General features: G+C 47.1%; 1 protein-coding gene across 4 annotated transcripts in view; it reads right to left on the bottom strand.

Moving 5' to 3' along the window:
* Positions 1 to 24318, bottom strand: part of CRACDL (CRACD like) — a 1245069-nt gene that overhangs the window by 71426 nt on the left and 1149325 nt on the right. For all 4 annotated transcript variants that reach the window (XM_069636650.1, XM_069636646.1, XM_069636647.1 and 1 more), the window contains one exon: positions 23932 to 24131. In XM_069636650.1, the coding sequence (XP_069492751.1) occupies positions 23932 to 24131 (200 nt within the window). The remainder of the gene's footprint in view (positions 1 to 23931; positions 24132 to 24318) is intronic.

Genomic DNA, 24318 nt, shown 5'->3' with positions numbered 1-24318 from the left:
TGCAGCATGCACTCCCCCATCCCGGCTGGCTGGACTGAGTAACTGGTGTTGCCGACCCCTAGCCCATCCTTCTCCCCACCTAGAAGGTGGCAAAAAGCCAGTCACAAGAGAAAGGGAAATGTACACCGTGGCTACATATATCCTAAAATACTTCACATGTCTCTGTAAAATCAATTCACACTTTGTTCACTAGATGGCAGCAAAGCAACACCATGCCTCCATGTCCGGCTTCGGTACAAGCACACCAATGAGATGCATTAGGAAACACACTTTTACCTTTTAGGAGCATACTACTAGAGAGACATTTTCAAATTACACCAGCAAGGCGGCAACATCAGAGAGAAGCCACCTTCACCTTTCAAATGGCGGGAGAGAGACTGAGATTGGAGCAACATGTTCACAATTCAACGAGAGAACACGGGAGACGTAATTTCCATCTGGAACATTTAGAAGGATTCACAGCCCAGAGCGGGGAGTCAGAGAGAAACAGTACTGTTGTAACCTTCTTCCTGGCCGATACGTCGGCGGGAAGAAGTGAAGTTAGGGCCGTGTGCTGGAAGGTCCTGCTGCGCATTACGAGCTGAAGGAAGGATACGGACACCCCTGTGCTGTGCCCGGAAATGCCCTCGCGGAGCGGGGGTGGGGCTTTTATTCAAAGTGCCTTACGTCACTGCGTAGCGGGACGTAAGGCGTACATAACATTCCTCCCTTTTTCCAAACAAAACATTAAACAACCTGGTATGTGCCAAACGGTAATAATACGGTGTGTCCCAATAACGCTATGGGCCTCATTAAAACTTGTGCGGAATGGGTTTAACAGCGCCGGTAATGGTGCTGGCGCCATTAAACCCATTCCGCACAATTACGAGGTCCCCTTGCGGGACCCGCTCTGGACGTCTGGTTTTTCCAAACACGAGGGGACCAGGGAGCTAACAACGGGTCTGTTCGTAATGGGCCCGTTGTTAGCTCCCTCCCCATTCCCATTGAGCCCTATGAGGGCTCGAATGGGAATGGGGAAGGACCGGGTCCGGGTTCCCTGAAGGACGAAATACCGGGCCCTCCATACTCAGAATGGCCCGGTATTTCCCCATTCAGGGAGCTGGGACCCAGACACGATTTTGGAGGCAGCCATGCCCTTGATGCTCATGTGTTCGTTCGCCACCGTTCTTCTTCGGTGGGTGCGCTCATTGTCATAGGTGTCTGCACCCCTGCTCGGGTGGTGTGGGATGGATGAATTTATTATGGTTCCATACATAACGTCTGCTGGGGGTAAACCCGTGGTGCTGTGGGGTGTCACCCTGTAGTTTCTTAAGAACCTGTATAAGTCCACCCTCCAGGGGCTTGAATTTGCTCGGGATAGACGTAGTACTTTATTGATGGTGCGCATGAATCTCTCTACATCTCCGTTGGCTTGTGGCCATCTCGGCATGATATGGTGGCATTGAATGTTGAGATCGGCATTTTTTTAGTTCATCCCCTTGGAAGGAGGGCCCATTGTCACTCCGGATTTGTCGCGGGAGGCCATGGGTGGCGAACATCTTTTCAAGAGCCGGCATCACCATCTCTGCTGCTGTGGATGATACAATCTCAACTTCTGGGTACCTTGAGTGGTCATCCACGGCTACTAACAGGCAGGTACATGCCCTCCTGGATTTTGCAAAAGTCGATGCTAATGGCGTCCCATCTCGAGGACCCTCACTCTGCCGCCTGTATTGGTTCAGGGTCTGGCGGTGCGCTCGTGATCTGGCATGGGAGGCATGTTGTGATAAATTGTTCCACTTGATCGTCGATGTGAGGGAACCATACGCGGTGTCTGATTCTGGCTTTGGTCCTTACTCTTCCCTGGTGGTCCTCGTGCGCCAACGCTATGATTCTGTTCTGTAGACTTGGGGGAATGACTACTCGAGTCCCTTTTAGTATCAGTCCTTCCTCGGTGATAGACAGGTCTTGCCTTACTGTGAACATTCCTGCAAGGAACTCTCTGGCCTCGGCTGTGCGATTATGTACGTTCCGAAGGAAGGATTTCCATTCTCCTGAAATCATAGAGTCTTTGACCAGGTCACAACATGGGTCAGCTTGGGTCGCCTCCACAATGTCTTTGATGCCGATCGCTTTGGGCTTCATTGCGTGGACGACGTGGCAAATGTGTGCCTCGGTCTCTTCCGCCACGTGTACCTCCCCTGGTGTGGCTGCTCTCGGGTGCCTGGACAGGAACTCTGCTGGGTTGCCGCTGCCCGGTTGGTATGCCAAATCGAATTCGTACTGCTGTAGGTGTAGCAGCAACTTCCCTATTCTGGCAGGAGGGTGTGATGAGGAGCCTGTGAATATGGGGATGAGGGGTTTATGGTCCGTGTAGGCCTTGAATTTGCGGCCGTACAGTTACAGGTGAAAATGGCGGCATCCCCACAGTACTGCGATAGCTTCTTTTTCCATGTGTGAGTACATTTGCTCCGTCTGGGTCAGGGCGCGGGACGCATAGGCGATTGGCATCGATTCTCCAGTGTGAGCCACTTGGACTAGGATCGCTCCAAGATCGACAGGGCTGGCGTCGACGTATAGCTAGGTCGACAGTGTGGGATTGTAGTATGCCATGGTGGTGTTGGCCAGAAGAGACGCTTTGATTTGTTAAAATACTTCTTGGCAGGTGGGGCTCCAGGCCTATTTCGTGCTGGCCTTGGTGAGTTCTCTCAGTGGCTCGGACATAGTGGCCAAGTTGGGGATGAATCTCCCGCAGCAAGTTGCCATCCCTAGGAAACTTCGTACCTCAGTGGGTGTGGTCGGGGGCGAGGCAGCCCGGATGTCTTCCACTTTTTGAGGGTCAGCAGATACTCCTGTAATGTTAAACACATACCCGAAGAATGAGATCTCCTTCAGGAATTCGCATTTGTCTATGTGAATCATTAGGCCTGCACTCGCTAGCCTGCAAAGGAGCATGTCAAAGCGACGTATGTGCTCTTCCCTCTCGCTGGCGTGTATGAGAATGTCATCGCTGACGTGGAGTACCCTCGGGATGCCACATATCACCGCCTGGATGACCTGCTGGAAGACTTCGGCCGGTGATGAGATGCCAAAGCATAGTCGTTTGTAGCGGCGCAGGCCTAGGTGCGTGGAAAATGTTGTAATGTATCTAGAGTCCCGGTGGAGTTTCAGTTGGTGATATCCAGCGTTGAGGTCCACTTTGGAGAAGAATTTGGATCCGGTGAGGTCCGTTATGATCTCGTAGAGTGTGGGGGTGATGTGTCGCTCCCGCATGATTGCTGCATTGGAGAGGCGCATGTCAATGCAGATTCTCACCTTTCCGGGTTGTTTAGGTTTCTTGGTCACAACCATGGGCGACACCCACGGTGTTGGCCCTGTTACTTGATGATGCCCGCTTTCTCGAGTGCCCGCAGCTCCTTCTCGACTTGGTCTCTTATGTGGAATGGTGTTCGTCTGTGGCGCAGTGCTCGAGGTTGTACAGATTCATCGATGTGGAGTTTGATGGCTTTCCTTTTCAGAGCCGAAGACTCTTTCAACACATTCAAGTCCAAAACCAAATCTTGGCTTTTCGACCAGCACTAAGACATGCTCTTGTCTTACATACTCTGGCCTGCTGACCACTGTTATTACTTTCTGTACACCCTATGGGTATATCCACTGTTAAGCCTTAGCGGCACTGCAATCACTGTAATGTATGTAGATAGAAACTCTGTCATTATTTGGATAATGTCATTTTTATGTCTGTACATATGCATTAATGTAATGTAAGTCTTATGTCTGTATATATGCATTATTGTAACTTTGTACAAATTGCGCCCTGATACCTCCGGGCCTGATGGTTTGTGCTTTATAAATAAAACAAATACAAATACAAATACATCCGATGCCTTTGAGGAGGCTTGGGTATTTGTTGAGGAGATTGGTTATGTCTGTTTGATCTGTTAAGTCACAGATGAAACTTATGAATCCCAGGTCTTCCGCCGCATCTCCACTCAGTAAGCATTCAATGCCTGCATTTACGACATATATTTTGGATTGCTGTGTTCTGTTGCCTCTGCTGAGTATTGTTCAAAAACGTCCCACAATCAGTAGAGGGGTCTCACATCCATAGGCAAATAGCAGTGTGTCTGTCCATTTTAGGGCTGGTGGGGGGCGCAGTTTCCTGAACACGGTCATGGGCATGACGTTAACTGACACCCCAGTGTCTATCGTCATCTGGGTTTCTTGGCCTTGATTGGTCACTTGATATCTCCGTCTTCTCTGTCTCTTCATGGGCGTTGTGCCTCTGTGGTTGAGTGCTGATACTAAGTATACCTTTCTCCCCTTTCTCCATTGTGCATTTTCTGCTTCCTTTTGTGAGTCGCCATCGCCTTCCTCATCGGTCGACGAATTGGTTGTTTCAATCCGGTGGGGACTGGCTTGTTTCTTTTTTTTCACGACGCTCTTATCTTGATGAGTTTGGGGTTGTTGTGGTGAGCCCGACGATATGCAGGCCTTTGCGTAATGATCCTTCCGGCCACATGCCCCGCATGTGGTGCCTTGAGCTGGGCAACTTCGTCTCCCATGGCATGTTCCTCCGCACCACCCACATTCAGAAGGTCCTGGAATTCTCAACTACCACCGGGGTGCAGTGTTGGTGCCACTGGGCTCGTCTCTCAATTGTTGGCGGTTTGTGATTTGTGCAATCGTTGCCACCGTCGAAGCCGGTTGACGTTTCTGCAGGGTTGTGCTCATGTGCGCCACCCTGGCATGCGACAGCTCCCTTTGGCGTCCGTGTTCTAGGATCCTGACTAGGGAGATGCCCTTCTCACTTAACCCCATCCTGCGCAGTTTTTCCGCATGTATTCCGTTGATGATTTGTCGTCGGATTTCTTTTTCAACGTCGTCAAATGCGCACAAGAGTGCGAGTTTCCTGAGCTTCGTGTGGTAAGTGTCAAGTGTCTCTTCCAGCTGGATGGTGGTGCAGAAAATGAACGTTTCATAGTCTGGGTTCAGTTGAGGCATGAAGTGGGCTGTAAGAGCGTCTTTGCATTACTGGTAGACGTCTGAGCCATCTGTGATTACAAGTGAATTGAATATGCGCAAAACTTCGTCACCCACATTGAGTAAAAGGTGCAACCTCATTTTCCTAGGCGTGGTGACATCCTTACAATCCATGGCCATCACGAATTTTTGTATCCACAACTGCCACCGCGGGCCAACTGACGAAGGATCTGTGTATGGGTGGAAAGGACCGAACGCCATTGTTGTGCCTCCCTGTGACCGCGTGTGTGGCATTGTAGATGATTGGGTGGCTGCAATTCTTGAAGGCATGCTGGGCCTAGGAGTAGACAGGCCAGTTGCCATTGTGAGTGGATGTGATGGTCGATTTGGGCAGGCGTGCGCTGAATCCCCCTCATCTCAGTATCTGGTAGATGGCTCTTCTCCGATGTGTGATGGTAGCTTGGCACCAGCATGGGTGGCCGGAGACAACACGAGGCCTCTGCTGTGTTTTCTTGATTGTCCTTACGTGGTTTATAATGTCCAGTAGTGTTGGACAAACCCCTGATGGTTGATGGGGTGGACGAGGGATAATATGAGAGAGAAAAAAAAAATTCTGGTGGGGGATGGGCCCCCCACTCTGCTCCCAAAATTGTGCCCGTAGCGAGGGCTTGATTGTGTGGGCGTCGCGTGTGTCACGCGATCCGTCCTTTCGTCGGCAATGTTGTATCCTTCTTCCTGGCCGATGCGTCGGCGGGAAGAAGTGAAGTTAGGGCCGTGTGCTGGAAGGCCCTGCTGCGCAGCGCGAGCTGAAGGAAGGACACAGACACCAGGTCTGCACTGCGCTGTGCCCGGAACTGCCCTCGCGGAGTGGGGGCAGGGCTTTTATTCAAAGCGCCTTACGTCACAGCGTAGCGGGACTTAAGGCCTACATAACAAGTACCACGCAGCCCAATGGTACTGCGCGGAACAGGATATGCCGCTGTAGAGTGCCTGTTCCCTGTCCCCACTAAACAGTAAAGTTTAAAGCACACAAACTTTTCGCTGCACTTCCACCTCCACTAAGAGAGTAAATCTCAAGCGTACCACACGGGGGAGTAAAGCCCACCCACTCATCAACATTTGGTGGTGCCAAATACTCGAAACATACAGGGCAACAGCCCACGTCCTACGCAAGCTCCCTCTGCCACATGCTGCAGTCTCGCCTACCCTTGGACCAGGCCCATTTCTAGGGGGCAGAGGGTGGCGAGGGCACAAACGAGGCAGGTGTGAATCTGCCCCAGGGTGCCATGGAGAAGTGCAACCCATAAACACATTGTCATTTTGACAGTTCCGTTCCGGGGCATGGGGGCGGGACGGGAGGCGGGGAGGGAAGTGACGCAGTGCAGGGTGGGCAAGGAGATCAGTAAGTTCCAGAACCTGTATGAATAAAGATGGGTTGAAGAGCAGTGAGGCTCTGTCTCTTTATTCCATGAGCAGCGGTGTGCACACTCCGACAGGGTATCCCTCAGGCCAGGGAAGGTGATATCACACTGGCGACGAGGCGCGCAGAAAGCGCGGGTGGACCCAGGTGGCAACGACGCACGAGGGTGCGTGGAACGGCGGGCAGTGAAGTCGCCCTGGCTGCAGTGGAAAAAAGGGTTGCAACGCCCTCACAGAGAAGGCAGCAGGAGGTCGGAAAATGGACCAGGCAGCAGTGGTGTTACGCCAGTGAAAGGTGGTGAGTTGGTGAGGTGCCTGATACAAGTAATATGGGCCCAAGATGGGCCAAATAGATCAGGGACTTTGACAGAAGTGCTTACTCAAGTTGGCAGTGGGGCCTGCGATGAGATATCATTGATGAAATGCCAGCGACCTCTATTGACTCCATTCAAGGTCTGCAAGGTGCACTGTCAGCGTACTTTACCCTGCATACTAATGTAGACTATGAACACCACCTATTTCATAGCACGAAGCAGGCCAAGGGCGAAACCATGGATGCATATGTCTACGTCTGCGTATCAAAATGAAGCACTGTGATTTCGCCAACTATTCGAACACGGAAGCCCTGCGCTCCCAAATCATTGCGGGCTGTGAACCTCAAACTTTCAGGCAAAAACTACTCCAGAAGGCCCGGACTCTTGATGAGATCCTAACCTGGCCAGGGCTGAACTAGCAGTTGACACGCAGGTTGAAAGTTTCAACACAAACACACAGCAAGAATCCATACACAAGCTGCAGAGCGACAGGAGGCAGGAGGAACCCTTTTGCTATAGGTGTAGGTACGAGTATCCACACAACAGTACCTGTCCATCCATGGGCCAGAGGTGCTCTGCATGTGGCAAGGAACGAAACTTCAAGGCGGTGTGTCGCCTTGCCAGAGAAAGAGGGCGAGACAGTGGGAGAGAAGCTGCAACTCGATACAGGCCAAGGCCTCTTCTCACAACATCACAGGCATTGCGGGCGACAGTTCGATCTCAGCACAGACCAAGAGATCTCGAACCTCAGGAGCAAGAATCGGGAGACGACTTATACAGGAAAGACAAAAAGGAGAGAAGAAGGTACGTCACAAGCTCTCGTCCAGAGCGGAGATCAAGATGACATGTGAGATACCTCGTAGAACAGTCACTGTCAGACATAGACATCAGTTCATCGGACGGTGAGCAAAGGAAAAAGGGCTACGTGTATGCATTGGACAACTCCAACAAGACGGAACACAGCCCAAACTGTTGATGGAACTGAATAAATGGCCAACAGAGTTCCTGATAGACACTGGTGCCACAGTAAACATGATAAGTAAACAGACATATTCTCAGGTGGAGAGGGAAAGCCTAGCAGAAGTGTGGGCGTGCAAACCCTTTCATCTTTTTCTCTATGGCAAGCCATTTAAAGTAGTGACGAATCATCAGGTATTGCTGTTCCTCTACAGCAATCCCCAAGCCAAGATGCCACCCCGAATTGCGAGGTGGGGTCTCAGGCTACAGGACTATTCATTTGAAATTGTGCACCGACCGGGCAAGGAAGAGAACCCGGCGGACCTCTTGTCCTGTCACCCAAGAAGTGGAAGCACCCCTGAACCCTCCGTGGTAGATCACTATCTTCGCTATCTCATCCAGCAAGCGATACCACAGGGCATTGACCCAGTTTGCCTAGCTCATGAATTAGAGGCGGACACAGTGTGCCAAATAGTGTGTGGGGGAATCTGATCTGGACAATGGTGAAGAGCCAAAGAGAAAGGTCACGTCGAGTCAGAGGACATACGGAAGGAGGGGGATAGACTAATACAAGTATAGGAGGAATTAGCCCTCTCAGAAGACAACATCATGCTAAAAGCGCACAAAATGGTGATCCCGGCCTTGCTAAAAAGAAAAGTGGTGGAACATGCTCATGAAGGGTAACGGAGAGTCATCTCCACGAAACGCATGCTAAGACAAAAGGTGTGGTTTCCACTCCTGGACTCGCTAGTGGAGGAAATCCTGGGGGAATGTCCGACATGTTGTCTCATCACCCCAAATCGACATCCTGATCCATTGCACATGTCAGAATTCTCGGAAGGAGTGTGGGAAGCCGTGGTGGCCGACTTCTTTGGGCCTATCGAAGGGGGGGGGAGTACGTCCTAGCCATCATGGACGAATACTCCAGATAGCTCGAAGGCCAGCTAGTGTCCTTGACAGCAGCACATCATGTCATACCCGTAAGGGATCGCATCTTCACAACATACGGCATTCCCCGGAAAGTAAAGACGGACAAAGGACCTCCGGTCACTGGACAGGACTTTGCACGGTTCAATGAGTACATGGGTTTCCATCATCAAAAGGTCACGCCACTGTGGCTGCAGGCAAACGGCATTATCAAATGATTCATGGCCAACCTAAAAGGGGCTCTGCAAGTGGCACGGCTCACGTAGCAGCCTTATGAGCAAGTCCTGCATCAATTGCTGAGAGAATATAGGAGCACTCCACACAGCTCCACCGGGAAGAGTCCTGCCAGGATCATGTTTGGAAGGGACTTGCATACACGGCTACCCCACCTGGGACCCCAGGACAGGGAGCGGCCTGCAGTGGCTGAGCAGAGAGACCACGATAGATCATCAAAACAACGAATGAAGGAGTACACCGACGTGCAACGGAAAGCCAGAGAGTCCAAGCTGGCGGTAGGAGAGGTAGTCACAGTAAAGCAACCTCAGACGCACAAGAGCACTTCAGCGTTCAAAGATGAACCCCTAGTCATTACGGTCAAGAAAGGCTCAATGATCACAGCTCAAGGAGACCATGGACACACCACTCAAAACTCCTCGCACTTCAAAAGATTTCCCGTAACCAGCCCCTGGAGAACGAGCCGACGAGAGGAGCAGATGGATGAATATTTGTCACATGAGTCTTACCAAGGAGATCTCGAAGATGTCGACACCTCTGGTGCACAGGACAGAGGATGATCAGAGGAAAGGGGTTCCCCGAGACCATAAACTCCTGACTTCAGAGAGCGAGGAATAGACCATGTCTACTTATTGAAGAAATGTTAATGTTAAAGCCCTGCAGGGTAACTTTAATTATGGGGGGGGGTGAGTGTCATGTTGACAGTTCTGTTCTGGGGCATGGGGGTCATACGGGAGGAGCGGAGGAAAGTGAAAGGGTGCGGGCGGGCGAGGAGTTCAACAAGTTCCAGAACCTGTAGGAATAAAGACGTGTTGAAGAGCAGTGGGGCTCAGTCTCCATTCCATGCGCAGCGGTGTGCTCGCTGTAACAGGGTATTCCTCAGGCCAGGGAAGGGGATATCACACACATGCACTTTGATCTGTGGTGCTTACGGAAAGCAGGCTGTATGCTGGGGAGCCGGAGAAGGGGACTCTGCCGATTTGTAACTGTCATGTATACAATACGAAATAAAGCATACACTGTGAGGCCCAGGCTCAGCAGCTCACCCACCAGAACAAAAAGGTGTATTTGTCACCACTATAGCTTCGATTAACAGCTGATAGTAATCTACGACACCTTGTCTCTCTCCATTCACTCTCACAATCTGACTCATTCACGCTCTATTCACAGCAAGACAGCTCTGTAGGTCTTCACACTACGGAAGTTCTTGTTACACAGTAACTGCTCTCAAAAGCCAAGCATTTCTGCAGGCCCAGTGCTCACAGCATTTTCAGTTTGCAGAGCCAGCCCAGGTATGAACGAAAGCAGGATCATAATATAGGTACACCATCTCTCTGAGACCTCCAATTTCCACTTGCTATGCTCGAGACGGCCATCCAGTCCTGTATTTCTTTTTCTTTTGAATTCTGGGACTTTGTGTTTTTCCCCATTTGAACTTAAGGAAAACTACAAGTCCCAGAATTCCAAGCAAAAGCAGGACAGGCTGTCCTTACGATTCTGCGTTGTTTCCCTCAGCATTTGATTGAATCCTAGATCAATGGGTCTGATCTCGGCACTGCAGGAAAACATAATTTCCCATTGTGCACCCACACTGCACTATTCTATGTGGGTGACACCCTTGCAACCATAGTAGTCTGCCCAACCCCACCCCCACCCCACCCCACTACTTAACCCTGTGTTCGGCAAAGGCTCCCGCCGGCCCGCCCTCCGTCCCGTTCTCTTTACGCTCTTGTCTCTTTCTCTCTCTCCTCCCCACCCTCCTTCCCACAATAACGCTCACACATACATACATCCACATATAACACAATACATACAAAACGTAACTGAGTCCTCCTCCTCCTTACCTTCTTTCTCCGTCTTTCTAACACTTCAGTGTTTCAGGCCGATTTGATTGTTGCGAGCAAACTGGATGTATTGTATTACTCTGTGTGTGATTGACGGTGAGTTCGCAGCGAACAAATTGGCCAGAATGCCTTCTTACATACGGCCATAGGAAGCTTGGGAGCTCTTAACTTTTGGAGACGTAGTGAACATTGAAAATCATGCCGAAATGGTAGTTTGGGAAGCAATGATATGGTAAAAGGGTCTTCACCCTTTTCATATAACTAGCTGTGGAGTCCTCGCCAGCTGCCATGCTTGCACCTGGTACAAGAGGTGCACTCTGATTTGGAGAATTATGTTGGGCAGTGCTTGGTTTGCTTCAAGTGAGTGAGCTGTAAATGCATGGGGGCGCATTTCCATTGTCGTCCAAGGGCACCATATTGTCCAGAAACTGGCCTGTTTAGGACTACACCAAGGTACCTCTCCCTCCTGCTAACATACAGACTCAGAGCTCTGTGTCTCAGGCCCACAAAAAGCCACAGCCTTACACCCCTTCAGGGCAAGGTAAATCTGATTATTTTCACAGTTCCATCAAGTCACGGGGAAGGGGCGATTTGGCTACAGCATTGCACACAATGAAGAGAGGATTTGACACAAGACAAAAAAAACAAAGTAAGATTAAATGGCAACTGACTACGACATGGTCAAAAAAGAGCAATGACAACCACAGATAAAAGAAAACAGAAATTACACTCTAGCAGAATGAGAAAGTAAGCTAACATAGAAGGCTTATACACAGACCTGTCTAATGCTGTTAATTGTTAAATATACAAATAAGTAGATGAAAGTAACATTGGTATCCAAGCAAGTGAATGTACCTTTTGTCAGGCAAAACATGGGTTTCTATGTGTTGTCCCCAAAGCTGCATTCACTGTGAGAATCTTTGAACTCTCCATTGGCTTGAGAATGGTCCCTCTTTTCCCTCGTGTTTTACGCTTAGTCCCTTGGCCCACATCTTTTCCCTGATGTCAATCTAAAAAAAGGTTCCTCCATACAAATGCAGCTGCCTTCCCCCAACCCACACCCACCCTTCCTGAACCGGCTTGCTCCGCGCCACCCTACCAGTTTCCCCTTTCATTGCATATGCCCCTTTTTCCACTCCTCCTCCCCGTCAGCTCCTGGCGACGTCTGCCTCCTCGACTAGCTTGAGGCCTCAATGCATCAATGGGGGCTAACATCATAATGCCACCCTCTGGACATGGAGTTTACTGCTTTCAAATACATAGATTTACTTATCAACTGGCGTATTCACTATGCAAAACAAGGGGGGGTCTGGGAAACTCTCTACCAACACGAACACAGCCCATTGAATTGTTCTTGGGTGGATGGCCCCTGGAAGAGTCTCAACCAAGTCTTTAGCTCACTGTTCTTTTCACAGAGAAGAAATGTCCCCGCATATTAGTGTTTGTTCTGCCCAGGGGCAGTCCAGCACCGAAATCCTAGGCAATTCTCCTCTGAACACCACTCTGAGTACCACAGCAACCCCATACACGTGTTTCAGCCTTGTTGGGTATCATCAGTGAGGTGAAGCTGCGCCTCTCTAAGAACAGTGAGCAAGGGGTCCACGTCTGGATCGCCCTGGTAACTTAGGGTTAGACCCAAAGTTAATTTATGCAAAACAAGGGGGGTCTGGGAAACTCTCTACCAGCACGAACACAGCACATTGACTTGTTCTTGGGTGGATGGCCCCTGGGAGAATTTCCCCGCATATCAGTCTTTGTCCTGCCCAGGGGCAGTCCAGCACCAAAATGCTAGGCAATTCTCCTCTGAACAAGAGTACCACAGCAACACCATACACATGTTTCAGCCTTGTTGGGCATCATCAGTCAGGTGAAGCTGCGCCTCTCTAAGAACAGTGAGCAATGGGTCCACGTCTGGATCCCCCTGGTAACTTAGGGTTAGACCCAAAGTTAATTTATGCAAAACAAGAGGGGGTCTGGGAAACTCTCTACCAGCACGCGTCTTCACTACACCCACAACAACAAGCAAATACTCCTCTTGGCCTACACGCTCCTTTCATGTAATGTAGTGTTCCATAAGGGGATTTACAAAGAATGCTTTTTCAGGCCGAGACCCAATATACCTGTATTACTTTCTGGATAAGAGAACAATCAGTGCCATTGGGACCATCCTATAAACAGCGCACACAAAAGTTGTTTCGCATCCGTAATCCAGGACCAAGACTGTGCCCCACTGACACATCCATCAACAGTTTCTTTTAGGTTTTGACCAACATCTAAGCCACAGTATTAAAAGCTTTAGTCTGGCCTTGTACTTGATCCCATGTTGGCCCAGCCCTAACCCTAGGAGAAAAGTTGGAGTCCCCACTGGGAGAGCTAAGAGTTTCTTACAAAAGGCATTCTCACCAGTCACCCTATATTAATGGGACCCCAAATCACTGCACCATATAAAATGGCTGTTGGTAGTTGGGTTCTAAAAACCTCTACATCAGAGGATATTGCTTGCCCCTAGAAGGTTTGGAGAAGTCCATTGTCACCCTCCAGGTCTGTCCAGTGTCAGTTCCCTTTTAAGAAGCTGGGGCTTCCAGGATCCCTTTTTATAGAAACGTGATGATTTGATACAGATGTTTCAAATGATTTACACACTGGATCCTGTCACCGCTAAAATCAATCGATAGTTTCAAAGACGTCCTTTTATGATGGCCCATTGCTTTAGTCTTGGATGAATTTATTGTGAGGTATTTTACATCACATAATCACGAAAAACACCTCATGGGCGTCTTTGTATTGTATTTGGTATTTGTATAGCGCCTTCCACCATTGGTATGGTCCTAACGCGCTATGAATACTGCAGCACCCACAAGCAGCAGAATAGAAACATCTGCCAGTTCAGCAATGGAGCCTCTACTGGAAAACAGTGAGCTAGCCACGTCATTAATGAAACACCGAAAATAAGAACGGGTCCAGAACACAGCCATACCAAAAGACGGAATCAACTGGAAAATGATGGGTCTGCTCGGTCGCAAGGCCCCATCCTACCACTCCTCTATTCTCTGTATGAAGCATTATGACTGCATTCCCGGGTGGTGGTTACACTTTCAGCAATCTCATTGTTTCCCTTAATAATGATGCATTCACACTGTGTCCAAGGAGGCTTTGAGGTCGACAAATATTAAGAAAAATGGCTCCCCTTTTTAAAACAATAGAGTTCTGGATTAGTAATGAGAGACAAAACGCTTGATCCACCGTTCCTACACCTTTTTCTAAAACCGACATATGCATTAACCTAAAATGTTGCTTTCTGTGGCCCACTGGTTCGACTGATCTGCCAGAACCTTACCATAAACATTCCTGAGACAATGAAAGAACTTTGTCTATAATTAGCATAGTCGCTAGAATGAACTTTTTTTTATAAACAGAGACGATATCCACAGGAGATTATCCCTGTTCAACGAATTAAACAATTTGGTTAGAAATGGTACCCAATCCGAGGCTAGGATTTGAACAAATCGATGGAAAAGCTACCAGAACACAGGGCCTTTCCCTTTTTTTGGGTGTCCAATGGCAAACCCACCTCTACCACTTAGAAAACCAAGTAAACCTTAAAATGTAATCTATTTGCAACAGCTCCTGGGTGTCAGGCATTACCCAATACACAGGAGCTACTGCTGGGGAACCAGGAGCGGGGACACAGCGCACAGCAAATCTATACTTCCCATGAGATGCATTCTTTAATTTGTTGACAATTATGTATGATCCATTACATGCATAGCTCTCAACTCACCCGCTTTTGGCGGGTGTCACCTGCCTTGCAAAGGGCTGACTCACCCGCCAAGCCTCCTGTAAGCCCATTCATTCCAACAGGCGTCTCACCCGCCAAAAACAAAATCCGGTGATTTCACCCGCCTTTGCGAGACAAATGGCTGAGCGCTATGTACATGTGTATGAGATGTGTCCGAATTCTTCTTTATTGACATTCTCAAACACTCAAAGTTAATGTCACACATGCATATTTATATGGCACCAGTTGGCCTGGGAGCCAAAGAGTGCTCCTGGTGGCTGTTTGTGTCAAGCTACCCAGGCTCTCCTAGGCTAGAAGCAGAAGCTAAATAGCTCACAGCAATTTTTAACCCTGTTTGCTTTCATTGCACAGTAACTTTATGTTTTAACCCATTCATTAATTGCAATTCAATATTCTGGTGAACATGTTATCTCGATGAAATTGTGAACTCTCACTTTGTATTTTAATTAACTTGCTGCTACAAATCTTTCTTTTTACATAGTTTGTATATTTTATGGCCCAGTTGCAGACTTCACTCTTTAAAATATTAGGTCTTCCAGCCCTTAGGTTACATACCATACACGGGCTTTGTCCCTTAAAGACCACTAATTCCATAAGCCCCCTTGTGGACATGTTCAGTTCACCAAAGGCTTTAACTGACTCGTGTTAGCGCTTTGCGCTGACGTGAAGCCTGTCGAGGCCTGCTCAGACCTGGTGAACGATGCACGGCGCTGCTTTTAGCCCATTATTATTCCTCACACAGAAGATCCTGGTTGGATTGTACTTATGCTACTTAAATCATTTTGGAGTTTGAAAACTTAACCCACTGCATTGTATTTACAGCAAGAGTTTACAAGTTGTCAAAATTACTTGTAATACATCTGGTGAGCGCAGAATGCTGGCATAAACACATAGATTTGTATAATTCCATTGGGTTTAGGGTAAGACCCAATCTTACCAGTACTGCAGCACCCCTGAATAGTGTATACCATGTATTTTTAAGCTCGAGCAAATTTACAAGCAATTTACCCTAAACTCTGTTACCGGCTCTTCTTTGCTGTTTACACGGTTGCCTTGCAAACCTGACATAAGGCAAAGCAAACTCTCAATTTCCAGGGATGAAATGGTCGATTATAATAATATTCCAGGTATAAAGATTCTTACAACACATATATACAAACTGTTTGAAAACAATGGCCAACACCCAGGCCCTGTCCCTCTACCTTCCGTGTACCTCTAGCCCCTTCTTTCATTAAAGCTTCACAACAATCTACTCTCATTAATTGTGCCTTACCTAATGCTAGATCAGCTGCCAGCAGCAGCTTCGCTGTAGGTGATTTTCAGCTGGATCGTATGATGGAGATGTTATTTGTCACTGAAACTTGCTGAGCTGAAGATTTCCTCGCCATGTTTCACACTTTAGTCCCATTAACTAAGCCATTGAGTGGATTTACAGAGAACACTGACGAGGTGGAGGTGTAGCTATTCTTTTTAAATCCACCTGTTTCAATGATTCAAAATGTGCCATTGATTTAGATGATCCATCCCAAATGTGCTCTTTTTTATTACAATTTCAAACACAAGACTCTACCAAAGTATGTTATGGTTGCGGGCTCCCCGGCTCTGCTAACAGATTCTTGACAGGTGTCGAGGATCGTCCTGCTGACCTATCCCCTCTTAACCGCAAACTCCTCTTTGTGGACTCCGATATATGGTTGGATTGCCCACTTTTGTGGATACAGCCAGATTACTGGAACTAACAGACTGTCACTCATTGGAACTCTATGCCAATATATTCACACATAGTTTGGATTGTGTACTTATTTCCACACTTCCCATTTTACGGAGAGACCATTTTGTCAGACAAGTTACAATAGCATCCATGCCTCACACCAACACTAGAAAAAGGTCCTTACGACAATCAGATGCCCTGATTTACTGCCTCATCACGAGTTTGGCAGTAACCCTTAAATGCAGCGTTAGCGCTATTAATGCCGCATTTAAAGGTCCGCCAAATCACAGGCTTGGCAAATTTACCCCCAGCTCTGAGCTGGGGCAAATCTGCTGCAATTTTGCTGATTTTCTGTGCTATTACCGCCAGCAGTAATACCACCAGCGGTAATAGCGCTGAACTTGTGATCCGACACTAAAAGTGCCCCGGGGGGGTTTGGCGGTAGGGCTAATAGCCCTGGCGGTAATATTGCCGGGGTTAGCGCTCAACTCGTGATGAGGTCATTAGTCTCTTTACTTCCTACCTGTTCCCCTAACCTCTCAACTGACACGTTTTCTTTTTACCAATGCCAACCTTCCTTTCAAAGCACAATTCTGCTTCCTTCTTTCTACCCCTTGGTATTCCCTGGAACTTAAGATTCTAAACTATAGGAAGAAAGACAAACTGTCGCAAAACTAATGAAATGCACCATTTAAGGGAATCACGCGAATCCCTCCTTTACAAAAAGGCCATTACAAATTCGAAAACTATGTTCCTGCACACTCGTATTGACTCAGCAATTAATAGGCTTGCTGAACTCTTCTCTATTCTTAGTGCATTTCTCCGCCATTGGATCTTTCATGGATTCATATGCTCTTGAATATTCCAGTCATCAGGCTGGGAATCCTCAATAATATCAAAAAAGTTTACCTTTAAAATTGTTAAACGGCTTGCCACTTTAGTTCTCTATTAGAGTCATTTTGGGTCATACTGTCCACAACCAATTAGACATGTCCTCTTAGCTCCACCCCTGGTGTCCATCTTCAGATTTTTTACTGCATGTTATGTGTTGGAGGTCCTCGAGAAAATCTTTTCTAAATTTTGTCTATTTTTGAATCGATTCTTCATCCATATCATCCGGTTTGGTGCTGTGACGCTTCTCGCTGATGGGTTTGATGTTTTCAGCACATTCTATCGCCTCTGTGTTGCTACACTTCCATCTGCGGACTTCAGGAGTCCATGGACATCATGACAGACATGAGGAAGGAAAGCCTCTTCAAGGCTGGCTAGATTTGTCACACTACATGGAGTAGCTTCATGACCAATAGCTCTACTGTCTGTACCTGGTCCACGACTTGAACAACTGTACCATCTGCCAGTCGTTCTCATCCAAAACCCACAAGGACTGCCACCAAAGGTTAGTGGCATGGTTGGATGAAGGTGCCAGGGACTCTGACTCAGCATATGGCCGTGGCCGTAGTTATGCCTCTGCTATGCACAGCAGACCCCTAGAGCACACTTCCTCATCAAAGAGCTCGAGGTCCCATGAAGAATGTTCCTGTGGAAAGAGAAGAAGGCAAAAAAGGGACATGGATCGCACGCTGGGACTACCCCCTCGTTGACGGTGTTGTTGATGTCTGTGCCAATGGTCACCTTGTTGACTACTACGGTGCCGACTACAGTCCCTCCATCCACACCTGGCCGGTACAAGTTGTCTTCGTCGACAATGACAACAACCATAATCCCATTGATTCCTCCATCGACCACCTCGTCAATAACCAAATCATATACGTCAGCAATCAGATCCGCTACTTCAGTCCCGTGGATCATCTAGTCGATGACCAAATCATTGCAGATGAAATCATTGTCTATGTCTAAGGGCACTATGCCCTGCTACCTAGTCACCATCTACACCTACTCCATACCCAAGCACGTCTTCACTGTCCACAAGACGTGCTCAAAGGCCCTTGGTTGCCTCTTTTCCAAAGGGAGTGGCTGTGAACCGGGATATCCCATCAGCGTTGTCTTTCCTCCCCAGGCCAACTTGTGCTCAGCCACTGCTGTCACTGGCTTTGTTTGCACCACCTGCGGCCCTCTAGCCTACCATGGCCCCTCCTGAACAACTGTTACAGCAGGGTGCTGATTCTGACATGGATGCAAAGGAGGAAATATTCTCCGATGAGGAAGATGCTGTGCCTTCTCTTGCAGACATGCCGCCACTGGCTCTGCCAAAGCAATGTCATTCTCCACCTGTGCAAGGCCCAGCTCAACTTCTCCAGTTGCACCTGTGCCAGTGGTCATTTCCCATATGCCTCCTCAGGCTCCTACGCCCTTGGGCTCAAGGGACATGTTTATGCACATCCTGTCCACACTAGAGACACTGGTTTCAGAGCTTCATCAATTAGTTTCTTCTATTACGCTCCATGCTGGATTCCAGCCTCTAAGTGCAGTACCAGGACTGGGTACCAAACCTGTCCTGCATAGTCTTATTTACAAGACCAGGGTGTTGTCCTTAAACTACACTGAGTTAGCCTGTCTTCTGAAGTTATGAGTCTCTAGAGAAGCAGCTATGGAGATATGGAAGTCCTATAGACCTTCTAGTGAAGAGGCATATCAACATTATTGGACGTCCTTCTTCAGCTTGTGTGGCACAAAGAACCTGTTTCTCACAGAAGTTGGTGCCTGGGCAATCATGTATTTCCTTACTGAAGGTTTTCTGAAGAACCTGGCAGCGTCTATACTTCAGGCTCAATGGCAGCAATTCGCGCCATCAGGGATCCACGCTTAGATCTAGCGAACCTCCAAAGAAGCCTCTTTTGCCACAATGGGATCTACTCCTGGTATAAAGAGACCCGTAGCTACCTTTGTTTGAACCTATGGAAACAATTACCTCTGCAAGGAGAACTGGAGAGCTGGGATCCTTCTTTATGTCAGCGTGATATCCAAGATTCTCTCCAGAAATGGTTATCATTCGTAACGCTGTGAACTTCGTACCGAAAATGTGTTCCATTTTGATCTGCACCAAGAAGTTGTTTTACTGGTTCTCTCTGCTTCTCTGGTTCACCATGGAATGAAGAGCTTCACATCTTGGACGCTGCCAGGTCACTTCAAATCTATTTGACCAAGAGATAAGCCTTTTGGAAAACTCAGGACTGGTTTGTGCCCTTTGTAGGTGCGGCTCAAGGAAGGACACAATGAGCTGCAATGTTAAGATAGTAAATTAGATCTGTGATCATCAGTGCATATGAAAATGCATAAGTACCTCTCCTAAGGATAATGCAGGGTCATTTGACCAGGTCCATGGCAACCTCCTGTGCAGAATTGCAGAGCGTGTCAATCAGAAATACTTGAAACGCTGCTACCAGGGCTTAGCAAAACACTTTTAAAAGACACTATAAGTTAATGATGGGGGGCGGGGTTTAAATATCCACAGAGTTTGGATCAAGAGTCCTTAGAGCTAGCTGTGTTTAATGCTGAGAATAAGTTCATTCAGTGCAGCAGTAGACATGTGTTGGTTGCCCTTCATGACGACGGCACAGGATAAGGGTACTGCTTGTGAGTTCCTCATGTAGTAAGGACTATGACGAGAAAGGGGGGGTGGGGCATAAGGCCAGATGACAGATGGTAATCATAACTCCAAGTCCTCCCAAACTGTCAGTTATTATGGTTCACCCTCCAATTCCTGTATAGCACATGGCTGTCATTAAAAACGAAAACATAGGATGAGGCAGCACAGGAGAGCATTGCTTTTATCCATCTAAGGTAGTGGTCTTCAAACCGTGAGACCGCCCCCAGCCCCTGCATGCAGGGGAGGGCAAAGAATGACTAAGTTTGGCATGAGGCCCTTTAAAAAGCCATTGCAGTGACTGCTTTTAATAGACAATATAAGCAGTTATAGCTTGGGGGTGCCTGGAAATAATAGTTTTACTCAAGGGGGATTCAGTATAAAAAGGTTTGAATACCACTGCTCTAAGGGATTATCAAAAAATCCTACATTTTCTGTGGGTGTCGGCCTGGGAAGGCTGACAGCATTCATGTAGTAAGAACTGTACTGTGATGAGTCAGGAGGAGATTAATGATTATTACCATACACAATCTGACATTAAAGAACATGCACAGCCTTTATCAACCAAATGAGTACTTTTTGATATAAAAAACGCAGATATTTTAGTTCCATCAATATATATTTTGCTTTAAAGGAAGAAGTACCGAGGCAAAACATATGTGGCTACAGCTTAAACCGACCAAACTGGTATTAATGTTGGAATTCCTGTGTAATGTAACTAGTAGTGTGACGAATCTCAGGAATTCATCCCTTCTCCCCAAGGGGGGGAGCCCCCTTCCTGTGATGACAGGTAGGTGAACCCAGTATGCAATACCTTGCCTAGGGGTAGAGGTAAGTGTGACCTCACCGGGGGAGACTCCCACTTTGGGGACAAGGACTCCCATTCCCAGGAGGAACTCCCTAGATGGCATGCCAAAATGCCATCTTTTAACCTTCCTAGTAAGAACATCTGTGAAGAGAAGTTCAATATGTGTTATTGCCAGCATGAAATTGAAAACCTCCTTTTATGCTCCAATGCTACTGGGACGAAGAAGAGGACGTGTGGAGGAGAAGAGAGTTCACAACAGAAAGAGAAAATGGAACAGCTACTTGCGCAAAGGACCCACACGGCTACATGAATCGGGAAAGGGGAGGAGCCTCGGAAAATAAACAGAGAGCCTGTGAGTCTCAAAGAGAGACACACGCCAGATCCAGAGAGCAGCAGAGGCAAGATGTGCAGCGTCTTACAGTCGGAGGAGACCGAGAGCTGACAGACGTGCTACTGTCGATAGCAAGAGGGTCAGGCAAGCTGAAGCCAGCCAAGTGGCATAGCAAAGCAAATCAGAAGAAAGAAGTAGAGATTGGTGACTCGACCACAGGGAGCTTGTGGTGGACCGGAGGTCCTCATACTGATGCCGAAACCATTCAGCCACAGCAGATTAAAGATAAACCGGTTCGATAAACCAGTACCCGAGATATCGGAAAGCCATCCATGACAAAAGAGAAGATGCGGGCGAGAAGACCCGAGATGTCAGAGAAAAGAGGAAAGGAAGCCAGTCCTCACCAAACGAGAACCCTGTTGACGTTAACCCTAAACACTAAAGGTAACAGGGATAACGGAAGACCCAGAAGAAGATATAAGAATCATTCTGAAATGCTCATACTCGTCACAGTCAAGAGAGAGAAAACATAACTAGAGTGAACGGGCAGGTTCCATGTGCAGACAAGGTAAAATTGTTCTGCAATGCTTACCCCTGCCATATGGCTCTTCATGCTGTAGTTCTACCGTAGTTCTACCATTATTGTTCCTAAAGTTCAGCAGTTCATGAAATATCCAGCAGTTCATTGTCCCTAAACTTTCCACACAATCACCATTCTAGCTGACATCAGAGTCACGCACTTTTGAAGTCATACGGGTGACACAAAACGGTGCTTTTGTAGTGATGCGGGTCACAGGAAACAGTGCATGTCTCTTCAATAGAGTCCACAATGAAGTTGTGCATCCCATTGTGGCAAATGTCTCATGATAATTACAGGAACTTCATTTCCCACAGAAGTTGATAAATGCATCACACCTCAACAGTACGCGTGCATGCTTCAGCCGTACACATACGGGTATGGCACTTCAAGCTTACACACTTCTGCCCTAGGAATTACTGTGCGAAGCATGAGTAGACCTGCTAGTGATTCATATCAAGAAGGTCTAAGTTAAATAACAGAACAGGTTATAAAAGAGAAACCTGAGAACAAGCTGGACTTTGTACTAACATATCCAGAAAAAGGGAGATAGGAAATCAAAGACTACGAGTTATTTAGGAAAATAAGAACTAACCCAGAAAGAAAAGGTAACTGTTGATAAAGTCCTCAGGAGAAGAGAGAAGGATCCCCTGTTTTAGAAGGAAACAAGAGAAGAGACAAAAATCCAAAACAGTAACAAATGAACTGTACAAACAGATAAAAGTTATCACTAGAGATTACCTGAAGATCCTCTATTGAAATTGTCTGAGCCATAAGCCAACACAAATCAGGAAAAGGAAGATATTCCCAAGACTTTGAGTTGTTAAAGATAGTGGTAGGGTTAGAGAGGCTAGAGTTGGACAGTTTCCTTTATAGACATTCACTGACGAGCACTTCAGCTAGTTTCGTTAGGTAGATACGCCTTGTAGACTAGGGAAATACAGGCTTTATGCATATTCTTTAATAAATACCCCAGTGAAATGTCAGACCAGAGTCTGTGTCCTCCTTCTGTCTTGCCACAGTAGCCAGCAAATTCCTAGACGGCCATGTCTGAATTCCCGTAGTGGTAAGTCAAGTGTTAAAAACAGGGCTAGGGGCGTTACCTCTGATTTTTTTTCAACACTTGTTTTGCACTCGAGGGATTGTCTAGTTTATAATAGGTGGACTGACGTCATGGGGCTGGACATCTGTGTCTGCATGACTTTCCTATACCACCTGTCAAAACTGAATGGTTTTCCATTAGCATGACATGCTGGCGGAAAACCATTCGATTCCTATAAAAATAGGATTTCCATGAACACAGGTGGATTATGAAGGAATACATTGTAAATGCCTTGCAACTTGCATAGATTGCAAGAGGTAGTGACACCATTTGCATTACAAAGTACAAAACATGTTACCTTGGATCAGCAAGGTTTAACACTTTTTTCCCCTTCAAATGAGAAAATGACAAAAATTGCATGGAGGGGGCCTAAGTGCACATACATGAATAGAGATAAGATGCTGTACAGTAAGATGTGAAAATTAAGGTGTAATCGACTCCTTTGGGGATCTCACCTGTTGACCTCTTGCTTGTAATTAAGTCTTTTTATTTTGCAATAGTAATATCAGTTTTCTATATAAAGCTTTGTGTAGCATTCTTCAAGCTTCTATATGCTATCATAAATAGGTTTTACAATTAACGATTTAATGGTACTCATAAGCTCACCCAGAGCTTGTTTATGTTTTGGAGAATAATGGTATGAAAATAACTTGAGTGACAACCCATAGCTTAGAATTGGCACTAAAGCCGTTGTAAGGAAAATTCAGATGTTGTGTCACAAAATGTTATATGTGTAAAACTGGTGGACTGCAAAACAGAGTTTCAAGAAGCTTGTGGTAAACAAAGCGTGCATGAGATTTGAGAAAGACTGGGAAACAGCAGATGGCAAATCAGTTGTCCATGTGTTACAAGAGGAATTGAAATGGGCAGATTTGGTGTGTGTGTGGGGCGGTAATTTGTTTAATGCAGGTATGCATGTATGTGGATGCCAGCAACACTATAACGTGTAGTTGTGAACAGTATGTTGTATGTGTCCACAATGTGCTATACAAGTTGCCTTTTGGGAAGCAGCCACTGTTGAGTTTTATTCTCTACAAAGATTAGGTGGACAAGGAGCAAAGTTGGGTAAATGGTGATCTAATGCGGGTCACTGCAGACTTCTCTGTAATCATACGAATGTTGAATCCACACATTGCCTTTAACCATTAGCCATCCTGGGTCACTGTAAGTTAATTCTGTTAAAGATAAATGCGGGGTTGCATTCTTGACTGTGACTGCCTTAAGACCCATTAACAAAGCTAATTTTACAGACATGTTTTGTGTGTATATAATAATATCACAACTTTTTGAGGAAGAAATATTGTAAGGAGTTAGCCACTTAGATAATATGTTGGTGTATGTTTGATGGAAATGAAACATGTTTGCACAAATACAAGTTACATCGACATCTTTGTGTACGCACCTCCACACTGTCTTTGCTTTTATCTTGCAGTACAGCTTCAGGCCTTCTTTCAGGACTCTGGATTTTTTCTTCCAGATTAAGTTGCGGCTCCTGTAGGCCCCACTGCTTTTGCTTCACCCGAGTCATCCATGTTGGCTCTGACTGGCTATCGGCTCCTTTGGCTGCCTCGGCAGTGATCACTGGGGATAGCATGCCTTTCTCTGTCAAGATATTAGTTTGCACATAAGATAACATGAAAGCAAGACTCATTGCTAGTCTGGAAAGGTGAGAAATCTGCCATCAGTCAAAGTGTTCCACAGAGTGTCATGTCATACAAATTAATCATTTGCATTCATAAGCAGGCCAAACAGAGCTGAGAAGAAATCTCCACTTCCACCTCCCACCAAC

This window comes from Ambystoma mexicanum, chromosome 7p (genome assembly GCF_040938575.1).
Source record: "Ambystoma mexicanum isolate Mex_15411 chromosome 7p, UKY_AmexF1_1, whole genome shotgun sequence".
Classification (NCBI taxonomy): Eukaryota; Metazoa; Chordata; class Amphibia; order Caudata; family Ambystomatidae; genus Ambystoma; species Ambystoma mexicanum.
This window is presented reverse-complemented; position numbering and strand designations above follow the sequence as displayed.